Source organism: Rhynchophorus ferrugineus, unplaced genomic scaffold (genome assembly GCF_030347505.1).
Source record: "Rhynchophorus ferrugineus isolate W39M unplaced genomic scaffold, kcgeb_rfMv2 rfM10, whole genome shotgun sequence".
Lineage (NCBI taxonomy): Eukaryota > Metazoa > Arthropoda > Insecta > Coleoptera > Curculionidae > Rhynchophorus > Rhynchophorus ferrugineus.
Window position 1 is genome coordinate 14,548,414 of NW_027472589.1, and position 26,963 is coordinate 14,575,376.

Genomic DNA, 26,963 nt, shown 5'->3' on the forward strand with positions numbered 1-26,963 from the left:
CCGGATAGCCAGGATGATGACAATTTGGTGAAGGTAATTTTTTTTTCCTTTAGTGAAATCTAGATTTGTTAGGATGAATATTTTATCTTTAATGATTATTCCAGATATTGCAGTAAAATATCACACATTGGCAGAACAAATAAAAAAGACAATATTTTTTAAAAAGGTTTATTAATTAATGCTCATAAGGATATTAACTAAAATAATATTAAAATATATAATAACTTATAATAATATATAGTAATTAATAATTACTTAATATACTATACGAATTATTAACACATATATCTTATATATATTAACATCATATATACATTATATATTATACTAATTATAAATAATATGTAATTACGAATTGCAACATATTAACAAAGCAACATTATATAGTAATTAATTTAATTCAATATACCACAATACTTCAGATTTCATGATGGGAATGATGATGAGTATTCTGTTTTACTGAAAGGATTCTGACTCTGGCCCCCAATGATTCCAGCACCATTGTCTAGAATGAGAAATTATAAAATTAACATATTGGCAAAACAAACTAGATTTCTTACATTTTATAAGTTTAATTTTATATACATAATTTATCTTAACAAATGGAGACATCACTATTATAGTGACAATATATTACTGTTTTGTTTTTAATGAAATTGATGTTACAGTACTAATTAATTATTATTGGATTGTAATACTTACTGTGCCAAGAATACTGATCATGTACTATACAGGAAACAATCTCTATTCACAGTAAAATTTCGAATAAAGTTGTTGTTGGACGTTGTTTGACATCATCTACTCTGCGGCTGACTCGTTTCTCTGAAACCCGTAACTAATATATAAATATCTTACCTAAAGCAATACTTATAACTGTCATGTTTAATATTTAGACTTAATGGAATTATTATATTTTTAGATTTTCAGCGATGTAATTTTTATTTCAATTTCTATAATTCAATAAAAATTAATAAGTTATGTATAAACATATTATATAAAAAGGATAAAATTAACATATTCCATATTAAGTATACATATTAATATGTATATTATATATACATATTAAGTTAAATGTCTTTAAAGTCTAACATTGTTAACTCTACGTCAAGAATTTATCGTCTGATGTGTTTTACAAACTATTGTTATATAACTCGATATACCCCAATGTGTATCTTATGTTGCTGAAGATACTAGGCAACTTAAAATACATTTCGGTGAATATTGAGTTGCTTGACGTGATTGGCTCGATATACTTGATACATTTGATTTTTTAAATTGGTGTTATATATTAACTGAACTTTAAATACACTGCCGTGTAAATATTGTTATCTAATAACAGTAATTTTTGACATCGTAATGTCTTATTTCATTATATATCTGTTATATGATATTATTTGTAACTCGATACACACGATTGTGCATGTTATTTTGCTGAATGTATTAGGCAACTTACAATATATTTTCTGTGTATAAGAACTATAATTAATATTGATTATTTGTTTCTAAAGAGGATTATCTATAGTAATCAATAGAAAAATGAGATTAATTAGAGAACAAAAGAAATAACTCATATATATCATAAAGAAAAAATGATTTAGTAAGTGTGTTTGTTCATCTAATTTATTTAATATTAAAATTATTATTTTCCATTACCTAATTGTACCATCTTGGTATATTCTCTTTCATATTATTCATTATCGATATTCATGCTCAATACTTCTCAACCAACATGTTATTGTTGTTGTAGCAGGACTTCTTCACCAAATCTCAACACTGTTGGAAATCGACTGCAATCGCTCTGGTCTCAGACAATATTAGTGTTCTGCTTTTCGAGGAATTTTTACGGGAATCCCAATTTAAAATATGAATTTCATCAATGGTAAACCAGGATATATAGTGTGAAGGATATTTAGTTTAAATAAAATTTTTTTTTGTTAATAAACAATAATACTACTTAAAGAAACAAAGAAAAAGTATCACAAAGGATATAAAATACTTTATATATCACATATCATAATGAGTTAGATATAATTTTAAAATATAAATATTTTGAATATACTTGAACTTGTACTGTTTGAACACAATTGAAGCGATAGACTTAACAACTAATCAATCATAATCAGATAACTATAATTGTATAATATAGATAAAAAATAAGATTTTTTAGGTTTGGTTTCAATAAATAAAGTTCTTAGCTGATAACGACTAGATGAGCTGATGATTTTCGAAATCTCTTCTTAAGAATACATATATTTGGGTGATACTGCTTTGGTTTCTTATGTATTCTGGATTGAAGTTGAAGATCAACGAGCTGGACTCGATCTCGTCATTTGGAAATTTGTTCGTATTCTTACGACATTCGTTCACGAAATAGTTAGCGAAATACTGGGACGACCTGATACTGTTTGCGGAATGGGGAATGGACGTTCTACCGAATTCGAACATGTTCTTTTCTGGATGAAACTGTATACCTGTAACATACAAATGTCGGTGATTACTCTCCGGTTTTCGTAACTGATTTCATTAGCCATAAGCATGCAATGTTATGATTTGATGTCATGTCATGTGTCATTTTATTCTACGGGCTTTAACATCAAAACTGGCGCAATGGGTAGGGTTTCGGGAAGGTCATAAGACTGTTGTCTTTTGATTTCATTCAATTAATAGAAATTATATTGATTATCAAGAAAAGAAGACGCGTTGACGTTGTATTGGCAGTCGTTCCTCAATTACTTGAAGCGTTTCTTAGTGTAGTTCGGGCGGAAGTATCGCAGCTGAAGCTGTAAGGTCATAGCCGTAAACAATTACAAGTAAGAAACATTAAAACTCTGAAAAACCAACATCACAACTCAAAGTGTAGGAAAGACTGAATTTGCTGTAAATTAACGTAGTCTAGAGAAGGTTGCAATTCAAGGTAAACGGCCATCAAAGGCAGATTGCAATAGCTCCATTTCTTAACCTTGTACTATTGAAATATGGAGTCACTAAAATTGAGAAAACCAATTCGATAGAGGGGTACCATGGAAATTCGAGGAGAAACTGTGCCATTTCGAAGACCTTCGAAAACTAACTAGCGGACGAAGGTACGGACCTGTAATGTTTTCTTTAAAAGGGAGTTGTCATATTGTATGACTAGTACAGCACTGGCTGCCGACTGCACCGTAATCTGAGGGTCTACTACGAGGGTCACTATTAATATTTCGGGAATTGGCAACACTGTTGTCATGTGAGTCTATCTGACGTAAAGTTCCATCGTAAAGTTTGACATTTTTTACGATAAATGTACTCAGAACATTTTGTCGCACGGGCGCTATTTATTTATTTTATATTTAGTTCAAAGTTTCCTCTCGACAAAAAAATTACACAACAAGAGTGCATCAGTCAACTTAATTTGACTTTTGGCAATGAAGCTCCATCAAAAACCACCGTGTATCGCTGGTTTAGTGAATTAAATCCTGGTCGTAGTTCGCTGTCCGACGAGTTTCGTGAAGGTCGTCCAAAATCGGCTGTTGTGCCAGAAAACATCAATACTGTGTGCGAAATGATTAAGCAAGATCGTCAAGTTACCTATTGTGAGATTGAGGCATCCCTAAGCACCAGCATATATGCGATTTTACATGAACACTTAGCTGTGCGAATGTTATGTTCGCGTTGCGTACCACACAATTTGACAATCGCTCAAAAAAGATTCGTGTCGATTGGTGCAAAGAAATGTTTAAGAAATTCAATCGCGGTGCTTCGAAAGGCGTTTATAAAATCGTGATCGGTGACGAATCATCAATATATTCGTATGAGCCTGAAAGTAAGCAGCAGTCGACTGTATGGGTGTTCCAAGATGAATCAAATCCAACAAAAGTTGTTCGCGCACGAAGCACTTCAAAGAAAATGGCCTGTTTCTTCGGGAAAACTGGTCATACTGCAACAGTGCCTCTAGAGGATCGTAGAGCAGTAAATTCTGATTGGTACATAACCATTTATATGCCAGAAGTCTTCGATGAAATAAGGAAAAGCAACAAGAGACGCCGGATTGTTTGTTCTTCATCATGACAATGCGAGCTCGCACACATCGGCTCACACAAGAGACTATTTGAGCACTCCAAACATCGAATTGATGGGTCATCCGCCGTACAGCTCTGATTTGGCACCCAATGACTTCTTTTTGTTCCTATCTGTGAAGAATAAACTGCGTGGTCAACAATTTTCATCGCCCGGCGTATGTACAAAATAACTTCGAATAGACTATATGTTATATTTAATATTAAGAAGAATAAAAAATTTGTGACCTTTTAAGTCAACCTTTTAAAATTATATTATTAGCCTATCGAAAAGAAATTAGTATTCCCTTAAAGATCATAACTGTCAGATTAGATAGGTGTTTTTGAAGTTTTATTTTAATGGATTTAGCAGATTCGACAGAGTAAAAAAATGGCCGAATCGGACTCTCACAAAACTGTGTAATAAGTTATTTTCTTTTTACTAAACCTAGTATTTACACAAAACATATTCTCACAATGAACTTGACGAAAAGGGACATCTACTGAGTGAGCGATGAAGCCGACTATGGATTGCTGATGGTGATGATGATGATGATAGTGGGCACGATGAAAACTTGTTATCCGATGTGTTATCTCATACCATAGAAGGGGACCTTTTTATGCTCGAAGGAACTGATAAATTCGAGGCCATTCTCGTCCTGGTTTGTAGACAGAATTCGCCAGTCGTCCAGCATGTTTTTATCGCTTAAAACCTCCTGCGTCAGGCAGTACCTGTGCTGGTTATAAGTGACTTTTTCGTTCCGCAAGATTTCCATGATATCCGCTGGTGCTTGTGCGAACAATCGGCTAGTTGACTGATCCAGGGTAAAGTTCAAGGCTTCCACCCTATTATTAGACGAACAATCAACACGGATGTCTTCGGTACCGTTCAATGCCGCGTACATCAACGCTTGCATCCCCAAACAGATACCCCATATAGGATAATAAGTCTAAAATTAGCGACAATAAACTTTTAGTACGTCAAGTAGTTAAATAATAATAACAATAATAATAATTGTGAGGGACTGTATCGTAATATTAGTAGCTTTATTGAAAACAAAAGTCTAAATTGTTATTTATCCGAAGTTATCCAAGATTCCGCCTGAAAACATGAGATGAGGTTACTAATTTTGACAAAAAATGTGCTTTTATGGTAAGCCGGGGACTCTTCAATTGACCTGTTAGATGTAATAAAATGTGTATTTCTCAAAAACGTGATTTAATGTGACGGTGTAATCAACTCCATCATGGAATTAGAATTGCTTGGGATATGATAACTAACACCTTTGTTAAGAGCACCACAATCTATGATTTTCTCTAACCGAGACAAACAAAATGAAGACTAAGCTACCGTGATTACAGTTTTGATTTTCTATGTTTATATGCGAATATTGTGATTTAAATTTTAACTGTGTTTTCATTAAAATGCCCATTTATTAGTGGAAATCGTCCACTTCAACAGGGTGAGCAGATTAGTATTTACGTAATTTTAAGGTTAATAAACAAATTTTCTTTGTTTAAACAAATCGTAGTCCAACTAAACTTGATACAACGAGTATTTTCTAATTCCCTTCACTTTTATTATATAAGTTGTAGTATATAACCAATACACCTCCTTTCTTCTTCCCCCTAGGTAAATAATTTCAAACAGAAAGCAGTTATTATGAAAAAACATGTATCTAGGCTATAGAAAAAGTACAAGTAACGGTCATCGATATCTGCAAATGGGCTGGAGATTGGAAAAAACCTAATTATATCACTTGACGGATGCCCGATTCCCCAAGTAGAATCAACCGAATACCTCGGAATATATATCGATGGTAGATTAAACTGGAAACATCATGACAGACAAAAAGCAGAGCAGATTAGACTGAAAGTCAAGCAACTGTACTGGCTAGTCGGAAGATACTCTCATCTTGACCTAAAATCAAAGAGACCAGTTCATCAATCAATCATAAAGACAATTTGGACCTATGGGGTGCAAATATAGGGTTGGACTAAGACATCAATCTAACTAGTAATCTAACGTACCCAAAACGAGTTCTACGATTAATTACCAATTCTTTGGATGATGGAAATCAAATGGATTTGCAAAGTTATCCAAGATGTCGCCTTAAAATATGAAATAATGTTGCTAAATCACAGCAACGTGGAAGCAAGCAACTTGTTTAGAGTATAAGTGTATTCTTATATTTAGCTCAAGTAGATTAGCTTTATTTTAATTCGCCTTAAAAGGTACTAATTTAAGATTTAATTAATTAAAAAAAAAAGAAAGTAGTGCACGTGCCAAGACGTTTTTTTTTTTTGTTCTGGCCTAAATCCAGGCGGTGGAGTTCATGACGCATACCTGGTCGCGGAGACCTGCCCTTGAGTGACAAGTTGGACCAGGTTATGTGAAACTGCCTCTGGGTTTACCAATACACTGACCTCTGTGGGTCTACTACGGAATTAAATTTGGAGATGCAGCACACGCCAACCTGGCTACCGTTACTGGGCACGAGGAGACGACGAAAAGCAGATAGTGAAACCAACCATAGATTCGCGAACTGGAGTTAGCACACGACTAGGTGCTGTCGTATGGGGGCAAAAGTTGCAGCGACGGATGAGGTTTCAGCCTGGAAAAGAGGAGATTATTAGCGGTGACGCGGTGCTAAGCTCCCAGTATGTACACCAGCTGGAGAAGGACTGAAGATATGAGATGCCTCATTTCTGAAATGTCAGTTTCCCTGTGAATTTAATTATTTCTATCAACTATTGAGCGTTTAAGATTCTCCTAAGGAGCTTGTTTTAGAAAACCTGAAACCTGAAGATCCGTAGAGGAGCACGGACCCAATTAACATCTTGTCAAATTAACACTTCATGGAGATAGCAGGTTTGCAATTCTCGAGGACACCTAGGTACGTGATGTTATCCAGCCACGGAATTATTGCGGTATCGATCTTAAATTGCGAGACGCGCAGGGCGTAACGCTTCTTACGGAAAATGATGGGCTGTGTTTTCAGGGGGTTGATTTGTCACCTCCAGAATTTGAACCGCTTGACCACATGATCGAGATGCTTCTGTAAACGTTCTTGAATGGTAACCTCGAGCCTGGAAACCGTGAATAAAGCAGTGTCGTCAGAGTAAAACGCCACATTAATATGCTCTTTTCTCGGCAGATCTGAAATAAAGAGGTTAAATAATGCTGGGGCCAACGGGGAAGCCTAGACGTTATACTTTTGGTAATATCCCTTCCGCTGACGTTAGTTTTTTGTAAAATGGCTGGTTTTATATTGTATCCCTAATATGAAGATATTACTCAAGTCAAAACGATGTCGTTGAAGTGGTTTTTGTCGGAGTTTATCGAGTAGTTAGTAGATCGACGATGCCAAATGTGTCGAATAGGTTGGTTGGGCAATAATACGAGTTGAATATTTAACGAAAATACAAAAAATAACTGAAAAGTGGTAATTTACGACCATGACGAATAAGACCAAACGCAACAAAACAATTAATCATTCCTAAACCTCAGAAAATGATGGTGGAAAATGAACATCTTCAATTAAAAAAGCTGGAGGCTGGAATAGATATGATCACAGATGCTTAATAATGCAATTTTTTATCAAAACCTGAGACTTTTCAACAGATTTGTTATAATTAGCGTACGCCTTTATTGTTCTGCTCTAAAGCAATTCTATAAAGATGGGTAGCAGCTTCACCATAGCCTCCTGTTTCGTTAAAGTAGGTCCCACCTCCTGGAAACATTACTCTAGAAGAACAATAGCCGTTGGCAGTGAAAAACATACTTTACACAATACATACCCGTTGGTGTAGTTTATCACGCGTCGATAATACTCCTCCGTTTGGCCAATCCTAAAACAATGAAGTGCATAAACCCGTAGCCTTTACAAAAGGTTTATGATATAGTCTATCCAAAATAACAATAAACTCAAGTTATCACAATGTAAATTATATTGCCTATTGCAAAGAGAAGGCCGACATTTTCTCAAAACACTTAAAAAATGTTTTTAAACCTTTCCAGTCTCAGCTACATAAAGATGACGAAAATAAAATTACTAGCTTTCTAGATTCGCCATTTCAAATGGATTTACCGCACGAGAAATTAACGGTCAAAAAAGTTAAACATACAATAATGAGAGAGATTAATATTAAAAAAGCTCCTGGTTATGACTTAATTACTGGCAAAATTTTAAAAGAACTATCAGAAAAGGCTATAAAACTATTAACATTATATTTAATGCTATGCTACGAATTAATTACTTCCCTAGTATCTGGAAAGTAGCTAAAATATTAATGATACTTAAACCAGGAAAAATACCAGAAGATGTGACCTCCTACCGACCTATAAGTTTATTACCAATAATCTCGAAAGTTTTCGAGAAATTATACATAAAAAAACTAAACTATATAATAGAAAAAAGAAAAATTATTCCAGAACATCAGTTTGGCTTTCGCAATAAGCATGGGACTATAGAACAAGTGCATAGACTTGTAAACAAAATAAACGCTGACCTAAATGCCAAAAGATATTGTTCGGCTGCTTTCCTAGACATATCTCAGGCTTTTGACAAAGTATGGCATACGGGCTTGCAGGTTAAACCAAAGAAACTTCTCCCTCATCCGGACTATCAGCTACTAAAATCGTATCTGACTGACAGACATTTTATTGTAAATCAAGGCGATGAACATACCGAATTAAATCCCATATATTCAGGAGTTCCGCAAGGTAGTGTACTGGGTCCAGTACTGTATCTTCTGTATACGGCTGATCTGCCCACCACAAAAATAACTACTGTGGCAACATATGCAGACGATACAATCTTAGCATCCCATGAAGATTCAGTAACAGCATCAATAAACCTACAAACCCACCTGGAGTAAATACAATTATGGTTGAAGACATGGCGCATTAAAGCCAATGAATCCAAATCCACGCATATAACGTTTACCCTGCGTAAAAGAACATGTCCACCAGTGAATATCAATCATCGTCAACTCCCCCAAGCAGAGCATGTTAAATATCTTGGTATGCATTTAGATCGACGCCTAACCTGGAAGAAGCACATACTCTCTAAACGGAAACAACTTGGACTAAAATTATATCAAATGTATTGGCTCATTGGGCGCAAATCCAAGTTATCATTAGATAACAAGGTATTGCTGTATGAGTCTATACTCAAGCCCATTTGGACATATGGAATTCAACTATGGGGTACCGCTAGCAAATCTAATATATCCATCATTCAACGGTTCCAAAATAAGGTGTTGCGTGCCATTGTTGATGCTCCGTACTATATTTCAAATAAAGTGATACAACGCGATATTCCTCTAGAACCTATAACGAGTGTAATTCAACGTGTTTGTGTGAAGTACTTCGAAAGTAGTTTAAAATAGACGCGTAGACTAAAACGTTTAACACCACCTGATCTGATTACTGGACATATATAAACATTAGAATAAGCTTTAGAATAAGACTAATTAATTAAGATAATATTTTATACAGAAGATTGCTTAATGAAGTGATTTTCTACATGCCATGTATATATAATTTAGACAGAAGAAATACTTATTGCCAATAGGGCAGATTGTGGATTCACGAAGAGTAATAAAAAAAAATTGCCTATTGCAATTTGTAAATTCGTTTTAAAATTTACGACGTATGTACAAAAAAAACCTTGAATAGACTATAAAATTTAAATGGTGTAAAGATAACCCACGAAGAAATATAACGTTGTTAAAGTAAATATTTGTTCTTTAGTTAAAAGAAGGAATCTGTGTTAAGTACAATAACGAAATGTTACTAGTTTCTAGGGTCTTTAGAGTTATATAGTTGTCAGATATATAAGTGTCACTCAAGAGAGAAACCACGTTGTTGTTGTTTGTTATTGTATATAGATTAATTCATTAGTTCGTTTATATAGAGACTTCAACTGTTTAGATAGGTGTATTAAATAAAACTGTTTGTTAAAACTAATCTCAGTACGTAAATTAATAACCGTAAAATCTCAACAAATGTAATCTTAAATTAGACCTCCAGGGTATATCGTAGGAGGCTTAGGAAATAATTCAATGTAATTATAATAAAATAACACTAACCTATAAACTATTGTCGCTGTTTAAGTGTGATTTAAGCCTTCGGATGATATACGCATTTAGTTATACTACAATGTTAAAATAAATTATATCTTATAACGTTTTCTTCATCGCTAGAATGTTGTTAATTATATACATCACAGCTAAAATAAACTAAACGCAAAGTTAAATGTAGCAACATTACGACATTCTGACGTCATAAATTAAGATGACTTGAGTTCACTGCTATTTTGGATAGACTACATCTATTAAACGTTTAAACGGTACCGACTTCAAACTGATTTTTATTTCTTTATTACAACAATTATTATGTACATATTCTATTTTAAAACGTTTTCTTGTGTTAAAAGTCTATGTTCGATTATTATTTACATTTTAGTGAGAACTTACCATATCGGAATAATCCTGGCACCAGCACTTTCTAGGAACTTGACGTATGACGCCTGAATAAAACTATCATATTTTCTATCAGGGAAATATTTGTTTATAATATACGTCTCTTGTGACAGTATTCCCACAATGGGTCCGTCATTTAGCGCTTCTGTTGATACATTCAAAGCTAGAAAACACAAAAACAATATGACCGAACGGCACATCCTCTTAGCCTGTTATTATCGGCTTGAATAGACGAAATATAATGAAAAATCACTTAATCACGTCTTATTTATAACGAGAAAGACGTTATCACCTAATAATCTTCGAAACAATAAGAAGCAACCGGAAAACTAGTTCTCGAACATTTCGATTATTTTGTCAACTTTGTCCCCTGAAAAAATCACAAACCCTTATGTTCTTTGTTTATCAACAACTTCATACTATCATTAATTACACATTACTACACCTATTATAGGATTGTTGTTAAATATTTATTTTAAATATCCGGCGATAATGACCAGAAAATCAAATTAGGAGAATAACAATTAATATTACATTGATTAAACTGCGATGAGATATCTTTAACAAGTACTATAATCTATTTTATATAATAAATTATTATTAGACACATCTTATTTTGCATTAAACCTGATATTTATATAATTATCATACAAAAACAACGTTCTAGAGTTCTGACAAGATTTAAAATGCAAGGTTAAAAGCAAATTTTTGCAATATTTAGTGTTCTCAACGAAGAAAAGTTTCAGTATTCTATTTTAAGGAAGTCTGATTATATGCAACCAACGGTACCGATTATTTACCTAAGTATGATGGTCTACTTGACTTCCAATGGTTCACTACTTAGAAAACTAAAAATGCACCCGGTCACTGTAATTGAAAATAGGTTCATTATATAAAAATAAAAATAAAAGAATTGCGTCAATGAATTTTAACGTCAATTCCAGCTCCCAGCTAAATAAACGCTAACATTAAAATCCTTTTGTAATTCCTATAAGAACCTTCGAAAACTTACTGAAACTGAAACTTGACATTTTGTGAAGAATTTCAAATCAATATAAATTATATTCGAATAAGCTGGGTATATCCCTATTCCCAATAATTCTTTATAATTTGAAAAATAAAGCTATTTCTTGGTATTTGTTTAACAATATCATATTCTAAAATTACTCACCCATAATTATTTATTTAGAATATCCTAAGACACAATACATGAAATTATATTAAACTAATTTGCCGACTGTCATGATTAACACCTTTGTATTTTTAATCAATTACTTGCACACTTTGTAATAATATGTATTTTTGATTTGTGCGATTTGATTATACATTTAATTATTATATCATTCATATCTAATGTTTCAAGTTCTATTATTATAATCTCAACGAAAACTAATATAAGACATTAGCCAAATATTTTTGATACTGAAATATTTGGATCTATTTTAAGGACTCCTAGGTAATTAAATAAAAACAATCCTAATATCCATTACAATGGAGATATAAATATTATAAAATACCATTAAATTTTAACAATTCCTTTAACCACGACATATCCAGGCTTTATTTTGGATATTTTTAAGCTTAAATATTATATAACAATAGCCAGATAAACCGACAGATGGCTCTAGAGGGGACGGTACTTAAAAATACGACAGATGGCGCACGTTAGGAAGTACTAGGGATGTGGGCCCAATATACTATCGATTTTTTAACAAATATCGATATATTGGTTTCAATATTTTTAATATTGGATAATCTCAAAATCTCTTTAATTATATTAATATTTCTTTGCAGCAGTCTTAATTTGAGTAGTAATTTTAAATGTGACTGACCAACTCGTTATTTTGAAAACATATTGAGATATTGATCAAAAATAACGATATTTCCTGGCATTCCTAGTATGTCCTGTCATATAATTAATTAACGGCATTTTAAATTTTAATGGCATTACAAAAGTAAAGGAAATCGCCATAAGTTGCACTAAGTGAAATAAAAACATGGCTTTTAACTGAATATTTTTTGGATAGCCATATATTTTTATTAGATATTCTGAATCATATAAAGTTCGTTTATTGACTATTTCACTAGAGGGCCTTGACGTAGTCAAGCTTTCAAAACAAAACGTTTAAGAGTGATTGTTATGTTTTGTGGGAACTTTGTACTTTAGTTAAAAAGTGTTAGTTCCCTTTGATAAAGCACGGAGCTTTTATAGTGAATTATGATGCATAAATAATCACATTATTGGAATATTTTTCGGACAATTCGCGAAAGTGCATTAATTATTATCACACTACACATACCAATAAAATGGCGACAGCAACCGTGGCTCCAATGCCACCTACGAATTCTCAAACAAATTTAGAAAAAATAGAGAGGTGATGATTAAATAATCATTTTTCAAATATCATACTTTTAGGATTTAGTTTTTCGTAGTATTAGGCGTTGAATAGTTTTATATTGATGTAATGTATTCAGTGATGAATAACTGTTTTAATGCAATTATTATTTTAGCTTTTTGAACGACCCTTCTTACAAGGAAATACTGGAATCATCAGCAAATTTTAATACTAGACTATGTATTGAGAGGAGACTCCGATTACCATTTATAGATACTCAAACTGGTGTTGCTCAAAGGCACTGCTCTTTATTTATGCATAAACGTCAAAGACTGCCTGGGATACTACCTGGACAAATTTATTCCTATCCTCGACAAAGATGGCGCAAAAAGAGTAGACAGTATTTGAAAATGAATACAAGAGCCTATGCGCGACACGCTGAGTTATTAGATGGTGAGGGGGACATTCACAATATTAGTCAGATTGAAAATCCAGCGCTGCAAGATACTGACAGTAAGGATAGCCAGTTGCTTCCTGGGGAGGTATCAAAAGTATGTCTTGATTATAATTTATTAGTATATGATGTGAGATGTCAGTTCAATTTATTTTTATAGGAATGGTTTTATGATGAACAGGAAATGTTAGAAATGGATACATATGATGAACCTGATGCAGACTCTGACCTGGATTATGAGGAGACTTACAGTAAGAGGAGGAAGGGGAGAAAAGGGGCTGGCAGGGTAAATACCATTACTGATTCATATGGTTATGATTGAAACCTGATTTATTTCCTTTATAGGGTCGCTCTGGTACTGATTCTCCAAGTACCCCTGGTCGTAAGAGGGGCCCGGGGCGAGGACGGGGCAAAAAAAGTGGGATAGGTGGTCATAACTATGATCCTACTCCTGGAGATCCTGATAAACCCTTTGCATGCGAACGTAAGTGGAGATTTTAGTATACCTTTGCACAATCTATAGTATTTCTCTTAAAGCAGGTTCAAGATAATCTGATCTATGATTAGTTTAAGACTTGTACCATATAACAGTTATCTTAAACTGATCATAGTCTTAACCTTGGGAAGGTATTAGTTTCAAATTGGTATAAGGGTTATATATATTTATATATTGTTATTAAGTTTGAAAAGTGATTTTTCCTTCTGTGAATAAGCTTCCAGTTCATATATTTAACTAATTTATTTAATTATACAATAATTACAGGTTGCATTGCATCAGCATGTTTGAAATGCAATAAATTGAAAGTAGTTTCTAATAGTTTATAACTGAGAGATTGGAATTTTTTATACAATTACAAATTCGTTACCTTTGTAGGTGTAATTTCAAAAGATTCCAGTTGATCGTACAGGGACACTTTTTATTTTATGAAGTTAAGTTGATTTTAACATGTTTTTTTTACCTGCGCGTCTGGTCTTATGGAGTATAACACTAGGTTCGTTTACTGAGTCATATTTCAGGTCGATCCAAGACTGGGTTTTGATCTAAAATCTAACCTAAATATGTATATGGTGAACAACCAAATTAGAAAATTTGTTTTATTCTGTAAAAATAGAAAAAATAGTATGTATGTTATATAGAAACATTTATGTTAAATGTGTTATTCAAATATTATGCCATACTTCAATAATTAAACAAATCCCTCAAACTTCAAATACAACATTGACGCTATTGATTTATGTTCTAAAACAGGCAGACACGCAAGTTTAAATAAGAAAAACATTAATATATAATTTGAAATATTAAAAAATGTCTATTAATCTTATGTATTTCATAATTCATACCTATTTATTCTACATCAGTTTTTCCTGCCTTTGGGCATTAAATTAACTTACATACTTTGAATTTTTTCTATGGGAATAAGCGCATCATCTCTTGATGGTTCATAGGTCCATGAAAAATACATCATGAAACTACATGTAGCTAATTGTTCTGAAATGTGTTCTTTTGTTTTATTATTTCAGCTAATTACTTGAAATAAGTTTCGAACAACTTTTCAGGGTGTGGCAATAACTACGCCAAACTTCTAAAATATTTAATAAATTGAGTATCGTGATAATGAAGATTAGTCTTATTTAAAACATCTTCCTTATTGGCTTTATGTTCCCACTGTAGTCTCATAATCACTTGAGATATATTGAAATAAAACCTAATAAATCATAGCAAGTTTATTGGTGCTGTGTATGTTTTATATTTAACGTTAATAATTTGAATATATTATACCTAAAAATGTATTTTTACTTTATATTTCAAAATATAAATTGATGTCTTTCTCTATCTATCTGAAATAGTTGCTTTAGAATTGCTTCCAAACCATAATCTAAAATTGAAAACAGCAGATTCAGTCCAACGATTCCATGATGTACAGTAAACGAACCTATTAAAAATTACTAACATTTCTATTATTCAGGAATTCGTACCAATATTTTTGATTTTAAACAAGAAGTATCATAATTTTTAATTAAAGGGTTATTCTGTAGGGAAAACTAATGCAATATGGGAATAAACGATCTGATATTTGTAATATTTTCGAAAAATAAGAATTGGTTTTGAATTAAACCGTATTTATTTGTTACCGTTTCCCTTCAAAATCCTCTGAGTCTCATCACGATGGACTTAGATCGATTAACGATTTTTATATAATAGGGAGGATAATTTGTTTTGTCATGATCTTGGGCCAGGCATAAGGGAAATAATTAACCAGATAATGAAAATTGTCCGTGTACTGTTATTAAAACGCTTCGAGAACGCTTTAGCTTACTCTTATCCTACAGGCAGGGACTCGAACCGAATAGACATCTGGCTACAGTGTCTTTTTAACATTTCGATCAAAATACCCAATTGGCAACAATCAAAATTCTAGTGTGTTTTGATGAACTATGAACGATGTCACTGAATCAGTAGGAAAATTTATTTTTCTGACGAAAAATTCTTTTTGCTAAACGCTTGGCGGTAGGGATGTCGGCCGCGATGGAAAATATCGATATATTTCGATATTCTTAACAAAATGTCGATACCAAACCACGCGAGGTTCACTTGATGTCCGAAAGGGGGAAAAATCTCAAAATAAAAGCTCGATACATGTATTTTATAATCCTATTTTTGCACTCTAAATTCATTTGGTGGCCGGGAGGGGGACTCACTAAAATTTCGATATTTTTTCAAAATAATGTTCCAAAAAAATATCGATAATGGGGGAAACCCTCACCAAAAGTTCGATACTCCCAAAAAATCTAGATTTTTATTATTAAACATTTTAGTTGACAAATAAAAATTCGATACTTTCATTTACAACTACCGATATTTTGAAAAATATATCGATATTTCGAAAACACAAGAATAAAATGTCTACACTAAACCACTCAAAATTCACATAATGTGCGGGGGGGTTGAATCTCATATAGCGATAGATGGATACGTGTATTTTCCGATCCTATGGGGTAAACCCTCACCAAAAATTCGATAATCTAATTTACAATCATCGATACTTTGAAAAAAATATCAAATTCAAAAAATATAGATATATCGATATTTTTTCGACATCCCTACTTTGCAGCACATATCTATGTTCTTGGACTTAGGAGTAAGGAGCATTTCGGTTCGGGTTCAAGTTACCAGGCGCTTGGGTTCCGCGATCTACCTAAACAGATCTTAATACGTTTGTTTTCCTACTGACAGTTGTTTCTTTACCATTATTATTGTTACTGTTATTGTTGTTGTTTCCGGTCCTAATTGTGTCCGAGTTGTTACTGGCGCGATATCATGTTAGAAATTTGCGACCATATAGAACGGGAGAACACACAGTAAAAATGAATCGGTTCCAGTCCCATCCTCACTGTTTCTCAACGAACCTAAACTACCATATATACTCACGCACGGTACGGAGGTAAAAATGAAAATCTTCTGATTGTTCCCCCTATTTTTTTGTTGTTTTAATATCACACGATCTGTTCTGATTAAGTTACCTGTTTAACGTAGTCGTTATTTTGTTGCTTTTGTGCTTTATTTGGTACTAACTGCCCTGTCGCGGATTTGTTAGTTTTCTTGTTTTCAGGCACCGGTCTGTCTCGCTCTATTATCCGCGCGCGCGATCCCAGAAGATTTACCATTTTTATCTTCTTCATCTATCTCGATCTCGACCCGATCCGACCGGGTACATCTGCAGAACGCACAGCATCACCCGATCGTCCCCCTCCCTCCACCCGTAGTCCCCGCCCGCCGCCCAATCATACCACTCCCTGTGATAGACAAGCCCCGCCCTCGCACGTGCTCAACAGTGCCGTAGGCCATAGATAAACCAGCCTCGGGCATCCTCTGTCTCTTTCAGTGTGCGGAGCGCGATACAAAACACGCCCAGGACTCACCTACCATTACGCCCACTCGCACAAAGACGGCGCTAGCGACGAAAACTCGCGCGACAGCGCGTCCGCCTCCCCGATGGGCGTCAGCGCCAATAGCAACTCGGCGGGGAGCGGGACGTTCCCGACCGCGGCGTCGCCCGCCAACGCGGTCGGACCGGCCGCTCCCCTCGTCCCGATCGCCGATGGATCGGCGCCCGGCCTCGTAAGCACCGCACAAGGACAGGTCTATCAAGATAGCTATGTCTCTTTTTTGAACCAGACACCCGGTACATGCCTTAATATATTTTTATTTACACTTATTGATATATTTTTGACTGTTTCGCGATGTGAGAGCGGTCGGAACCGATCCGAACCGTCGGCAGACACCGCCTCACATCCGGTGTGTGTAGAGCATGCATGAGTAGAGACCGGCCCGTCAAAGTAACAACCGAAGTAGGACTCGTAGTAACGTCGTTTTAATTATCCTCCTCTTTAACTGTTACTACTTTCGACCCGTGCAATTGTAGACTAACTTTTGATTGGTACTTTTCCCTAGTAGTCTAGAACATTTGCGGAACTACAGCATAACGTCCAGTGTATTTTTATGTTTCCTCATGTTGGAGTCTGTTTTAAACGAATCAAAATGCCAGCCAAATATTATCGTTTATTTCTATCCTAAAGGTTACTTTTTTTTCCAGCACCATGTTTTATTGTAGTCTATCTAAAGTAGCGATGAACTCACATCATCTCAATTTATTAAAGAAGATTAAAGAAGGACTTAAACTACAGTTAATTACAACTGCAATAAATTAATAATTGTAAACAATAAATGGGAATTAAAAAGAAAAAACCCGGAATACTCTGTGAATAAACTCGCCATTTGATGAAATTCAGGTTGGGTAGCATAAAACACGGTAAAATCGACTAAATAATAAAAGGTACTCACCATGAGCGTCGCGTCTTCACAAACCACCTTCCAAGTAATGTATTTTACTTTCATTAGAGAGCATATTTCCCTTTAACGCGTAGTTCTTGTTTCCTTCGTTGCTGTGTTTTCTTGTCAAATCATTCTGATATCACAATATTTCTTCCGTTACTACTACATTTTTCCTCATAAAATTAGATTTAATCACTGCATTCTCTGCATCTGCATTTTAAGCAAATGCTAACAATTACACATATATCATGCATATAAATCTTTTACACTCTACAATATATTTTTCTACAGTTATCATATATTAATTATATGCACTCTCATTTAGTTGTTTCCACTCATCACCCTGTCTTGGAAATTGTCAGCATTAGATCATAAGCCCACATCAAAGTGAATAAGTAAGCTTTTCCAATCTATCTAACATTTGTTCAAGATTCCACCATTCGTCAATTTCTGTATCTGTATATGTGTAATTTCTGTGTGTAATTGTAGACAATCCTTACCACATATCTAAACAGTTCTTGTCTATAGTAATCCTTTGCCACATCCCATAGTAATTAGATTTAATTGGACACTGTGGCCATATTATTCAGCCATCTGATCTATTGTGTATCTTTTTTCAGGCCTATTCAGGACCAAAAAAGTACATTACATAAAACGCAATTAAACATTTCATTTATATTTACCAAGTGACAATTTGAAATACTTCACTGTTTAACAAGGTATCTTCAAAACTTACTTTATATTTTGCAAGCCAATCCTTAATTATAGCCTTTGCTAATCTCTTGTTGCGATCTTATTGTTGGATTCCTGTTTCTAGCATGAAGAACAATATATCTACAATGAATTATTAAAAAATATTATGATTTCTACAAAATCTAATCAAATGTTATTCTTACTTTTACCTTTTTCCATCATCTTGTTTTCTTTAAACTCTTTTTATAATAATAATATTCTAATGTTCCATTTTAAAATACCTTGTCCGTTTACAAATTGAAATAGTCAATCAATTGAACAAGTCTCCCTTAATTTTATTATATACATTAAATTTCTTCATGGGTTATCTGTATACTATGTCCTACCTAAATCCTATGTTTCCTAACACTGTTTGAAATGATGACTTATACCCCTCAAAGAGCTTGCATATTACTAAGTTTTCTATGGACAGTTTCCTCTAAAGTAACCGTTTTAATACATTTCATAAATTAATCTTGAATAGAGCTAAAATCAAGGTATGTAGATACTTTCTTTTCGGTGAATCCAAAGTTATATATTTATATTACGTTACGGTTACGTCACCTCGTTCCTTGCAGAAGTTACTGATTACAGACGTAATCTGTTCTGACTGACCACTTATTTGGCCTCGGCATTTTGAATCAGAGTAATCAAAAATATTAAGCAGCGAAGTGTCAAAACGTTTGCCGGTTTATGATCTCGTATCGTCAATGTTTTGAAGAATTTTGCAGGTATTTGACAACCGAACGACTTTCGTAGGCTGATTCGGTTACCCGTTCGAACGTATCAGACAGAATGCACATATATTTCTTTTTAACCGGAATAAAATGGGAAGGAAAATATTGCTTGGTATTAGAACGAATTTACAAACTGCAATAAGCAACACGTTGTGCATACTGATGACGTGAGTTCATGGTTTCTTTGGATGGATTATAGGATAATTTTATTTTACTTCTGAATTTATTAAAATTCCAGATGTGCACGTGACGTATCTCAAGTCACCAATCCCTTCTACATTATATATACTACATCGAAACGTGATTTTAACTATTTTATGCTGTGGTTAACTTAAAAACGCATTGGTATGTTTGGCATGATGTTATTGATGTCTGTCTGAGCCAAGTGTTGGACCTGCTGCACGCACCCTAAAGATATCTGTCGCATCCACAGGTACGCCCGGACGCCGCGGACGTCAACCCAACCAGCCGCCGACGATGACGCCGGGGCCTCAGCCCAACGCCCCGCCCCCGCTCGTCTCCCAATCGATGAGCGTCCAAAGTCCCGCGCCGCCAACCCTGCCCCCTAATCTCCCCGCGCAGCCTCCGAGCGCGAACGCCGTCGAGGATCCCCCCATGCCCGTGCTGAAGCCGGAAAAGGTGCTAGAGCCGCCTCCCGCGGTCCAGCCCGTGCCCGAGGCGATGCCCGGCGGCCCGAGTGGCATTCCCTTCGCGGGCGTCGACAGAAAGGTACCGCCCAGTCCTTACTGCGATTTCTGTCTGGGCGATTCGACCCAGAACAAGAAGACTGGCGGCGTAGAGGAGCTGGTGTCGTGTTCCGACTGCGGCCGATCAGGTAAGGCTTTCGGTGGTGCAGCGCCACCTGTCAAAACCGAGGAACGGGGTAAGAGGGGGCGAAAGAAGAAGGTACCCCTCTAAAATTAGGTGTTCGTACGGATCGTCCGACGGTTTTGGTCGCGCGACATTCATTCTTTCATCGGTAGGTTACTAGTCAAAAACGGACGGAACTTGTATCTAGTCTCGATCTCTTTTGTTACTTCAAGTCGCGCTTACCAGAACCTCGGATTGATCTAGTATCAACGTTTAAACTGTGTCAGGAGCTAACGTAAATATCAAAATGCTGTTTTGCTGCTTTTAAACATTGTTTTTTCTTTTGTATACACTAATGGTGCTAAATAATTGTTGTTACACGTCAAGCGATTCTTCACGATACACTAATTTTAGATTTTAATCACTATTTGTATGATATCAAATAATATAAACAGACTTCTGTTTGGTCAAAAACAGGGTATATTCTAGTCTAGTTCTTTTTTAAGCTAAAAAAGGCTCATCTGATATTTCAAGAACAAAGAAGAAAAACCACATGCTAGTAAAATTACCTCCAAGAAGTCAAATCTTATTTGTTGCCTGATTTATTTTCAGTATTCTTTTAAAAAATGTTAATATATTTTTGTTATAAACTAGAGATTATAGAAGAAGTAGATTCGACCCAAATGTCATGTATACAGATTCAGTAGAACTTGAATAACATGTCGACCATCCTACAAGAAAGAAGTGAGCATACAGTAATCTTTTAGCTGTGGTAGGGCTGCTTCTCTTATAAAAAAAGGACATGAATGTGTTTACACATTATACCTTTAATATTATTTTCAGGGCGCTGGCGCATTTATATAATTAAATTTAAACATATTTTTCATTTGTAGCAATACCCTACTCGGCAGTCCTTTTCGGATATCGTTCTTACCGAAACGACTTCATATTGCTTAGTGTTGTCATATTATTCAACATAAATAAACTTTTCTTCCTTAGCAATCTACAAAATTAGTGTTACTAATTTGTAACATTTTATGCATGGAATCTTTAAAATTACTCCATGCTGAAGAAGTGGCTTCGAGAAAAATGCTGGTGGTGCTTCATATGTATACATTTTTTTCGAATCATTGTTGTTCCATACAATAGGTCTTCCTCTACATTGAGATAATTTTTTCCAATATTCTTCCTGATAAACCAGTAATTGAAGCATCAATAACTCGTATATTGTCAGGTTTAACAGAGAACGCTGGAGCTTTTGGGTCTATTGTTATTCTCATGAAGTCTTTGAATGTATAAAAAAAACTATTTTTCAAGATGCTAGACCAGAATACCCTTTTAACAAAATCGAAAGTGATCATCTAAAATTATTGAGTATTTCAGGCTGTTTCATTATTTTCTTATTTGATAATATAAAAATTAACTTAATGACGTCAATTAGATTGCGGTCAGATCAGATTACTGGTGTTTTAACCGGCAGTTATTCAGCATTTCATGTATAGAATCACACAGACAGAACGATCAATTTTTTTTCTTAATGGAGTGGAAGTCATTTGATTTAGTTCGATTCAAGATCGTTCTGTCTGTGTAAGTTTTTCTTTCGTTTGAGGGTTTGTTATTATTGCTATTACCATTATTATTTTGAATGCATCAGAACCGCTGCCAATATTTTAATGTACAAAATTGTTCAATCAAGCCAAAAAGTTTTCATTTCTTATTCTGTGATATCGCGATATAAAATCAATTTTTGACGGAAAAACGTTTCGAAAAAAAAAAGAATCTCTCGGTTAGAAAAATAAATTGTTTTGGTGTTCCAAATAATAGTTCCTGTATGTAAATAAGGAAAATGACGTTCTTTTTCGTTGTTTTCTTTTTAAATAAATATCAATTAACCAATACTAAATACGTCGAAGTATTTATTATTGGTTCGGACTAGGTAATGCCTTAGAAGCATCAACGGTCTCGGGGCGAGACTGTAGCGAATTAAAATGTTCATATAATCATTGACAAAATATCATTCTTGACCTATACGTAACGAGGACTTAGATTACCTTTTAGAGACTGAGGTAACCAAATAAAGCAAACAATATTCTATTATTTAATCGTTCTTTAGTATTAGATTCGGAAAAAAAACTTTGTGACCTTTGCGGAGGAACGTCTTCCAAATATTTTGGGCATTTCATTTTATTTTCCGGTTAGATTTCATATATATACTTGTAGCTTGTAAACTGGGTGTGTTCAAAACACCAAACACATTGCAAATATTGTTATTATTAATCCACATTATTTTGTAATGATTTTATTGGTTGTTTTTTCTGATTAGAAATTTTTGATAAAGGTATGATCTAGAGCATCCACCATTTTTTTGCAATTGATAATGTTTATCGCACTATATACGCATTTATATTTTTGTATTACTTGAATTTTAATCTATGGATTGTATTACGAAAACAATAATTATATACTGCCGTATAAGTGGAGATAAAAGGATCGCATTTAATGTTTGCAATGCTTGGTATTTTGATATGTTTATCACACCGTCACCTTTTAAACAACTGGGATATATTTTTAAGCTATTGAATTAATAATTTATTCAATTATCAAAACAAAAATTGTATGACAAAGAAAGTGCCAGTCATTCATCTTTGTCGTATAACTTTTGTCGTAATCAATTTTTGTTGGTTAGGCAAATGTGTATAGTAAAGTAGGTTTTTTAGCGATTTTTATGTATAAGAAGAAAACGAGATATGTTCTCGATTGATGCAAATTGCTAGATTTTTTGGGTGTTGTAAGAACAGTTATTTTCCAAGATATCAACTACTTGTATACACTTGTTTTTGAGATGAAAAAAAACCACTGATAATAGATACGAAAATGAAAAAGAAAAGATGACTAGAAAATGTGCAATAAATTTTTTTTGACATTCGAATGGAAAAACTGGTGTTTTCTTTAGTGCCGAAGTTTTGGTGCACTTTCAAATTATGTCAATTTTTCAACGTGGAATTTTTCTAGACGAACTTATTTTAATGCATTGATCGGAGAGCTTCAAACACATTCATGTACATATATATATATATATATATATATAATCGTATTCGATGCATTGAAAATAATGTGGAAATAGAAAAATTAACGTAACTTGGAAAGTACCTGTTCTTCGGCACTCAATTCCCTCATCATCTCACAGCCCTTTCCCGTAACATCCCATTCGGTTTTGGTGTAACCTTGATTAGAGATATCATAAAAACTCGAACCAAAATAACACCAATAGTTCTAACTCTGATTCAAAACCAGCAATATGACGGTTCTTTTCCTCTATAGATTACCGATTGGAATCATTCCACATATTACTGTTAAAATATTACCTATTGATTCATGGTTTCCTAGATGGTGTTGGCAACTTTCTGTATCAACAGTCATCAACTAAGGAGATTTTTAAAAACCAGCAATTTTATAGGTCACCCGACATGCCTACAGTTCACCGATAACATGAAGATATCAGTGAAGAAATATCGTTGGCAGTGCATCGAATGTAAATGCTGTTCAGTCTGCGGTACCTCTGACAACGACGTAAGTAAAATTTCGTAAGGTTTCAAGGTGATGCTCTTTGAAGCTCGGCTAGGGTCACCAACTGTTTTTAAGAAAAATAACGTATCATGTTCTTAAAATTGGAAAAAAACGAAAGTATGTAGTAATTCACTAACTATTTAGGTTCTTGAATGCTTCAACGCTAATCTCGTATCAAAATGTATTGGACTATATATTCCTCCACGTCACATCACATAATAAGCCCCAGGTGTAACTAATAAAGCAACAAGATCAATTTTAGACAAATTGATCAAGATCAAAATTCTCCTTCAGTTCAGCACCCCTATATTTTTGTAATACTTTAAAATTGACTTCATTTTAATTAAACCTATTTCCTATGGCAATCTTTTTAGGTTTACAAGCGGCCAGTAGTTGTTGTTGAGCTCACCTCCATGTTTTAGATTATAACGGTATGTGGCAAAATAATTTAAAACGCAATTCGACCATTTTGGCTATAATTTTCATCAATTTGGGACACGGCGAATTCTCTTTGATAAATAGCTCTTTTGGTTTTGCGTTTTTCATTATCTCCCCCTCAGTTCTGACCCCTCGAAGGTAGTCACTGGTTGACCAATGTTTATGCAAAGTAGTTAAAATTACCTCCTGATAATTGATTCCTTTGCTATCTATCACGCAACTTCTGCCATATCTGCCATATCTGCGATGCGATATACTAAAATGAGTCGTTGGACTTTTTAATGTCAATAGAATCCTATGAACGAAATTCGTGCCTGTGAGAAGACCTAATTATAACTTTTAAACTAAAAGCTCGATTGTCATCAAATGTTGATACAAGTCATTTGGAGGTTATATTTAGAAAAATTGACAGGTGCCTGGTCAGGCCCAACTGATTGAGTGTTATTGGCTCTGAATACAATATAATTACTTTTCTTACATAATATTTTTATCTTTGTTAAAGTCAAATCAGTTGTTTAGCTCTTATCAACATAGTGTGAAAAATAAAAGATAACTATTTTGACAATTTCGATAATTTTTTCAATTGTTTGTAATCTTGATTCGTAACTAAAGAGAAGTTATGACTTTCGTTTCACGTACCGCATTGAAGATTTAAAACAATGGATGATACGTTATTTTATAAAGTACGGTTGGAAATCCTAATCAACGATATTTTTAACGTCCCGGTGTTTTTCACAGGATCAACTGTTGTTCTGCGACGATTGCGATCGAGGATACCACATGTATTGTCTCTCTCCGCCATTATTGAACCCCCCAGAAGGCTCCTGGGCCTGCAAACTGTGCATCGAACAATTTCACAAATAAATATCTCGAGGCATTCGATCCGGGTCGCGTTTTTTTTATTAGTTAGTATTTTTATACGTATAATTTCCATGCCTACTGTTTAAGGATTGGCAAACGAACGTATCTGATATAAAATGCTGATAAGAATGATAATTTTCTGTTCAAATAGATTTTTTGGCTAAACTTCCTTTTAGCTTGAAAAGATCCTTTGTCGTAGGTACTTAATGAATTAGAAACTATTCCATTGAAAATTATCATTAAGCGAAAAAAATCACTCTAAAAGTACTTAATATGTTTCATCGTCTTGTCGGATAGTTCGAAAGGTGTTTTTTTCGATTAACTACAGTAACGATTCAATGCATGTCAACAGTTTTTTTCGAAATGTGTACTACCTCTTTTAGTATATGTTGTAAAACTGGCGTGGTTTGCTAAAACACGTCGGTTCGTTTTACTTTTCCGACAATATTTTTACAAACTTCCTATATTTTTGGAGGTTAAAGTCGTTATTTTGTCCGCATATGTGAAATAAAGATTTTTTATCATTATTTGTCTGTTTTCGTTAAACAACCCAACCTCCACAAAAGTCGATTAAGTTAACATAATATGGCCTTGACATGAGGTATATGATATAACTTCAATATAGTGTATTTTAAATAACAGTGCACCACGTCATCACAATGTCGAATGTGTTGCCCATCATAATTTGTATGTTGTATGTTCTCATTTTGTTCTAATTAAAAAAATTACAATGCTGTCTATTTTCGAGCGTGTAACCGAATCAGCCTACAAAATTTGCCTGGTCGTCTGCAAAATTATTTGAAGCATTAGTGACAATAATTATAGGTTATAAACCAGTAAAGGCTTTGCTTGTGTTCATACATTTCAAATGGCTGCTTACTCTAATTGAAAATACCGAAGCGATTTAATAAGAGTCATAAATAGAATACGTCTCTAATCAGATATTTCGAGCAGTAACGAATTATATGTAATAACATCATATTGTTATTGCTTCATTATTTTATTTAGATTACTAGAATTAAAGCCATATATTTTTTAGTTAGCTCAATCCCTGAAAAGATGCGTGTATAAATTTGACAGCTATCGGGTCATTAATTTGTGAATTATAGCATTTTCAGTTAAGCAGCTTTTGTTCATTCGAAGGAATTTCGCGTATTGATAAAATATTGCTTTTTGAAGGGAAAAATTACAGTTCAAGCAAAAACTTAGCTTGATGCCGAGTTTCCGGACACAGCCCCAGGAAAATCAACCAACCAACCAAGGGTTGGTATGCTACTGGTATGATTGGTACCTTGAAAAAGGAAGGACCATCAACATCGACTATTAACATAGCGTTATTGGACCGTTTGAAGGGCGAAATCGCTGAAAAACGGCTGCATTTGAAGAAAAAGAAAGTGTTGCTTCACCAAGACAATACACCGTGCCACAAGTCAGTGAAAACGATGGCAAAAATCCTGTTACCTGTTATATTACGTGTGCATATAATACACAAGACCAATCCTTAAGATATTTCCCTGAAATACAGTCTGATCTGAGATAATTTAATTCATTTCCCCTTATTTTTAATTCCTGTTTCTTATTAAGTTGTTAATTTTGTTATATATTTTTAATAAAATCAATAATATATTATCTTACATGAAGGTATTTTCTATAAATTTTTATCTGCTAGAA

General features: G+C 34.1%; 2 protein-coding genes and 1 long non-coding RNA gene across 5 annotated transcripts; 1 reads left to right on the forward strand and 2 right to left on the reverse strand.

Moving 5' to 3' along the window:
* Window positions 1-270: 270 nt before the first annotated feature.
* LOC143204162 (uncharacterized) lies at window positions 271-1,790 on the reverse strand. Its single transcript, XR_013007532.1, has 3 exons — window positions 1,654-1,790; window positions 703-822; window positions 271-505 (listed from the first exon to the last, which is right to left on the reverse strand). It is a non-coding gene; the product is annotated as an uncharacterized LOC143204162 (long non-coding RNA).
* A 191-nt stretch (window positions 1,791-1,981) lies between these two features.
* On the reverse strand, window positions 1,982-11,827 carry LOC143204153 (gamma-glutamyl hydrolase A). Of its 2 annotated transcripts, XM_076416630.1 has the most exons (6): window positions 11,695-11,827; window positions 10,518-10,686; window positions 7,836-7,886; window positions 7,680-7,782; window positions 4,636-4,984; window positions 1,982-2,471 (listed from the first exon to the last, which is right to left on the reverse strand). In XM_076416630.1, exons 1-6 carry the CDS (start codon window positions 11,696-11,698, stop codon window positions 2,206-2,208), a joined length of 942 nt encoding a protein of 313 aa, XP_076272745.1. In that variant the 5' UTR covers window positions 11,699-11,827; the 3' UTR covers window positions 1,982-2,205. The 2 variants fall into 2 exon arrangements, with proteins under 2 accessions (XP_076272745.1, XP_076272744.1); XM_076416629.1 differs by lacking the exon at window positions 11,695-11,827 and having other exon boundaries at window positions 10,518-10,809.
* A 774-nt stretch (window positions 11,828-12,601) lies between these two features.
* LOC143204139 (zinc finger protein ubi-d4 B) lies at window positions 12,602-25,819 on the forward strand. 2 transcript variants are annotated; one of them, XM_076416606.1, is made up of 8 exons: window positions 12,602-12,898; window positions 13,035-13,410; window positions 13,474-13,599; window positions 13,659-13,797; window positions 17,198-17,497; window positions 20,050-20,451; window positions 23,884-23,996; window positions 25,170-25,819. In XM_076416606.1, the coding sequence occupies exons 1-8, from the start codon at window positions 12,831-12,833 to the stop codon at window positions 25,293-25,295; spliced, it is 1,650 nt and encodes a 549-aa protein (XP_076272721.1). In that variant the 5' UTR covers window positions 12,602-12,830; the 3' UTR covers window positions 25,296-25,819. The 2 variants fall into 2 exon arrangements, with proteins under 2 accessions (XP_076272721.1, XP_076272722.1); XM_076416607.1 differs by lacking the exon at window positions 17,198-17,497 and having other exon boundaries at window positions 12,613-12,898.
* Window positions 25,820-26,963: the final 1,144 nt, after the last annotated feature.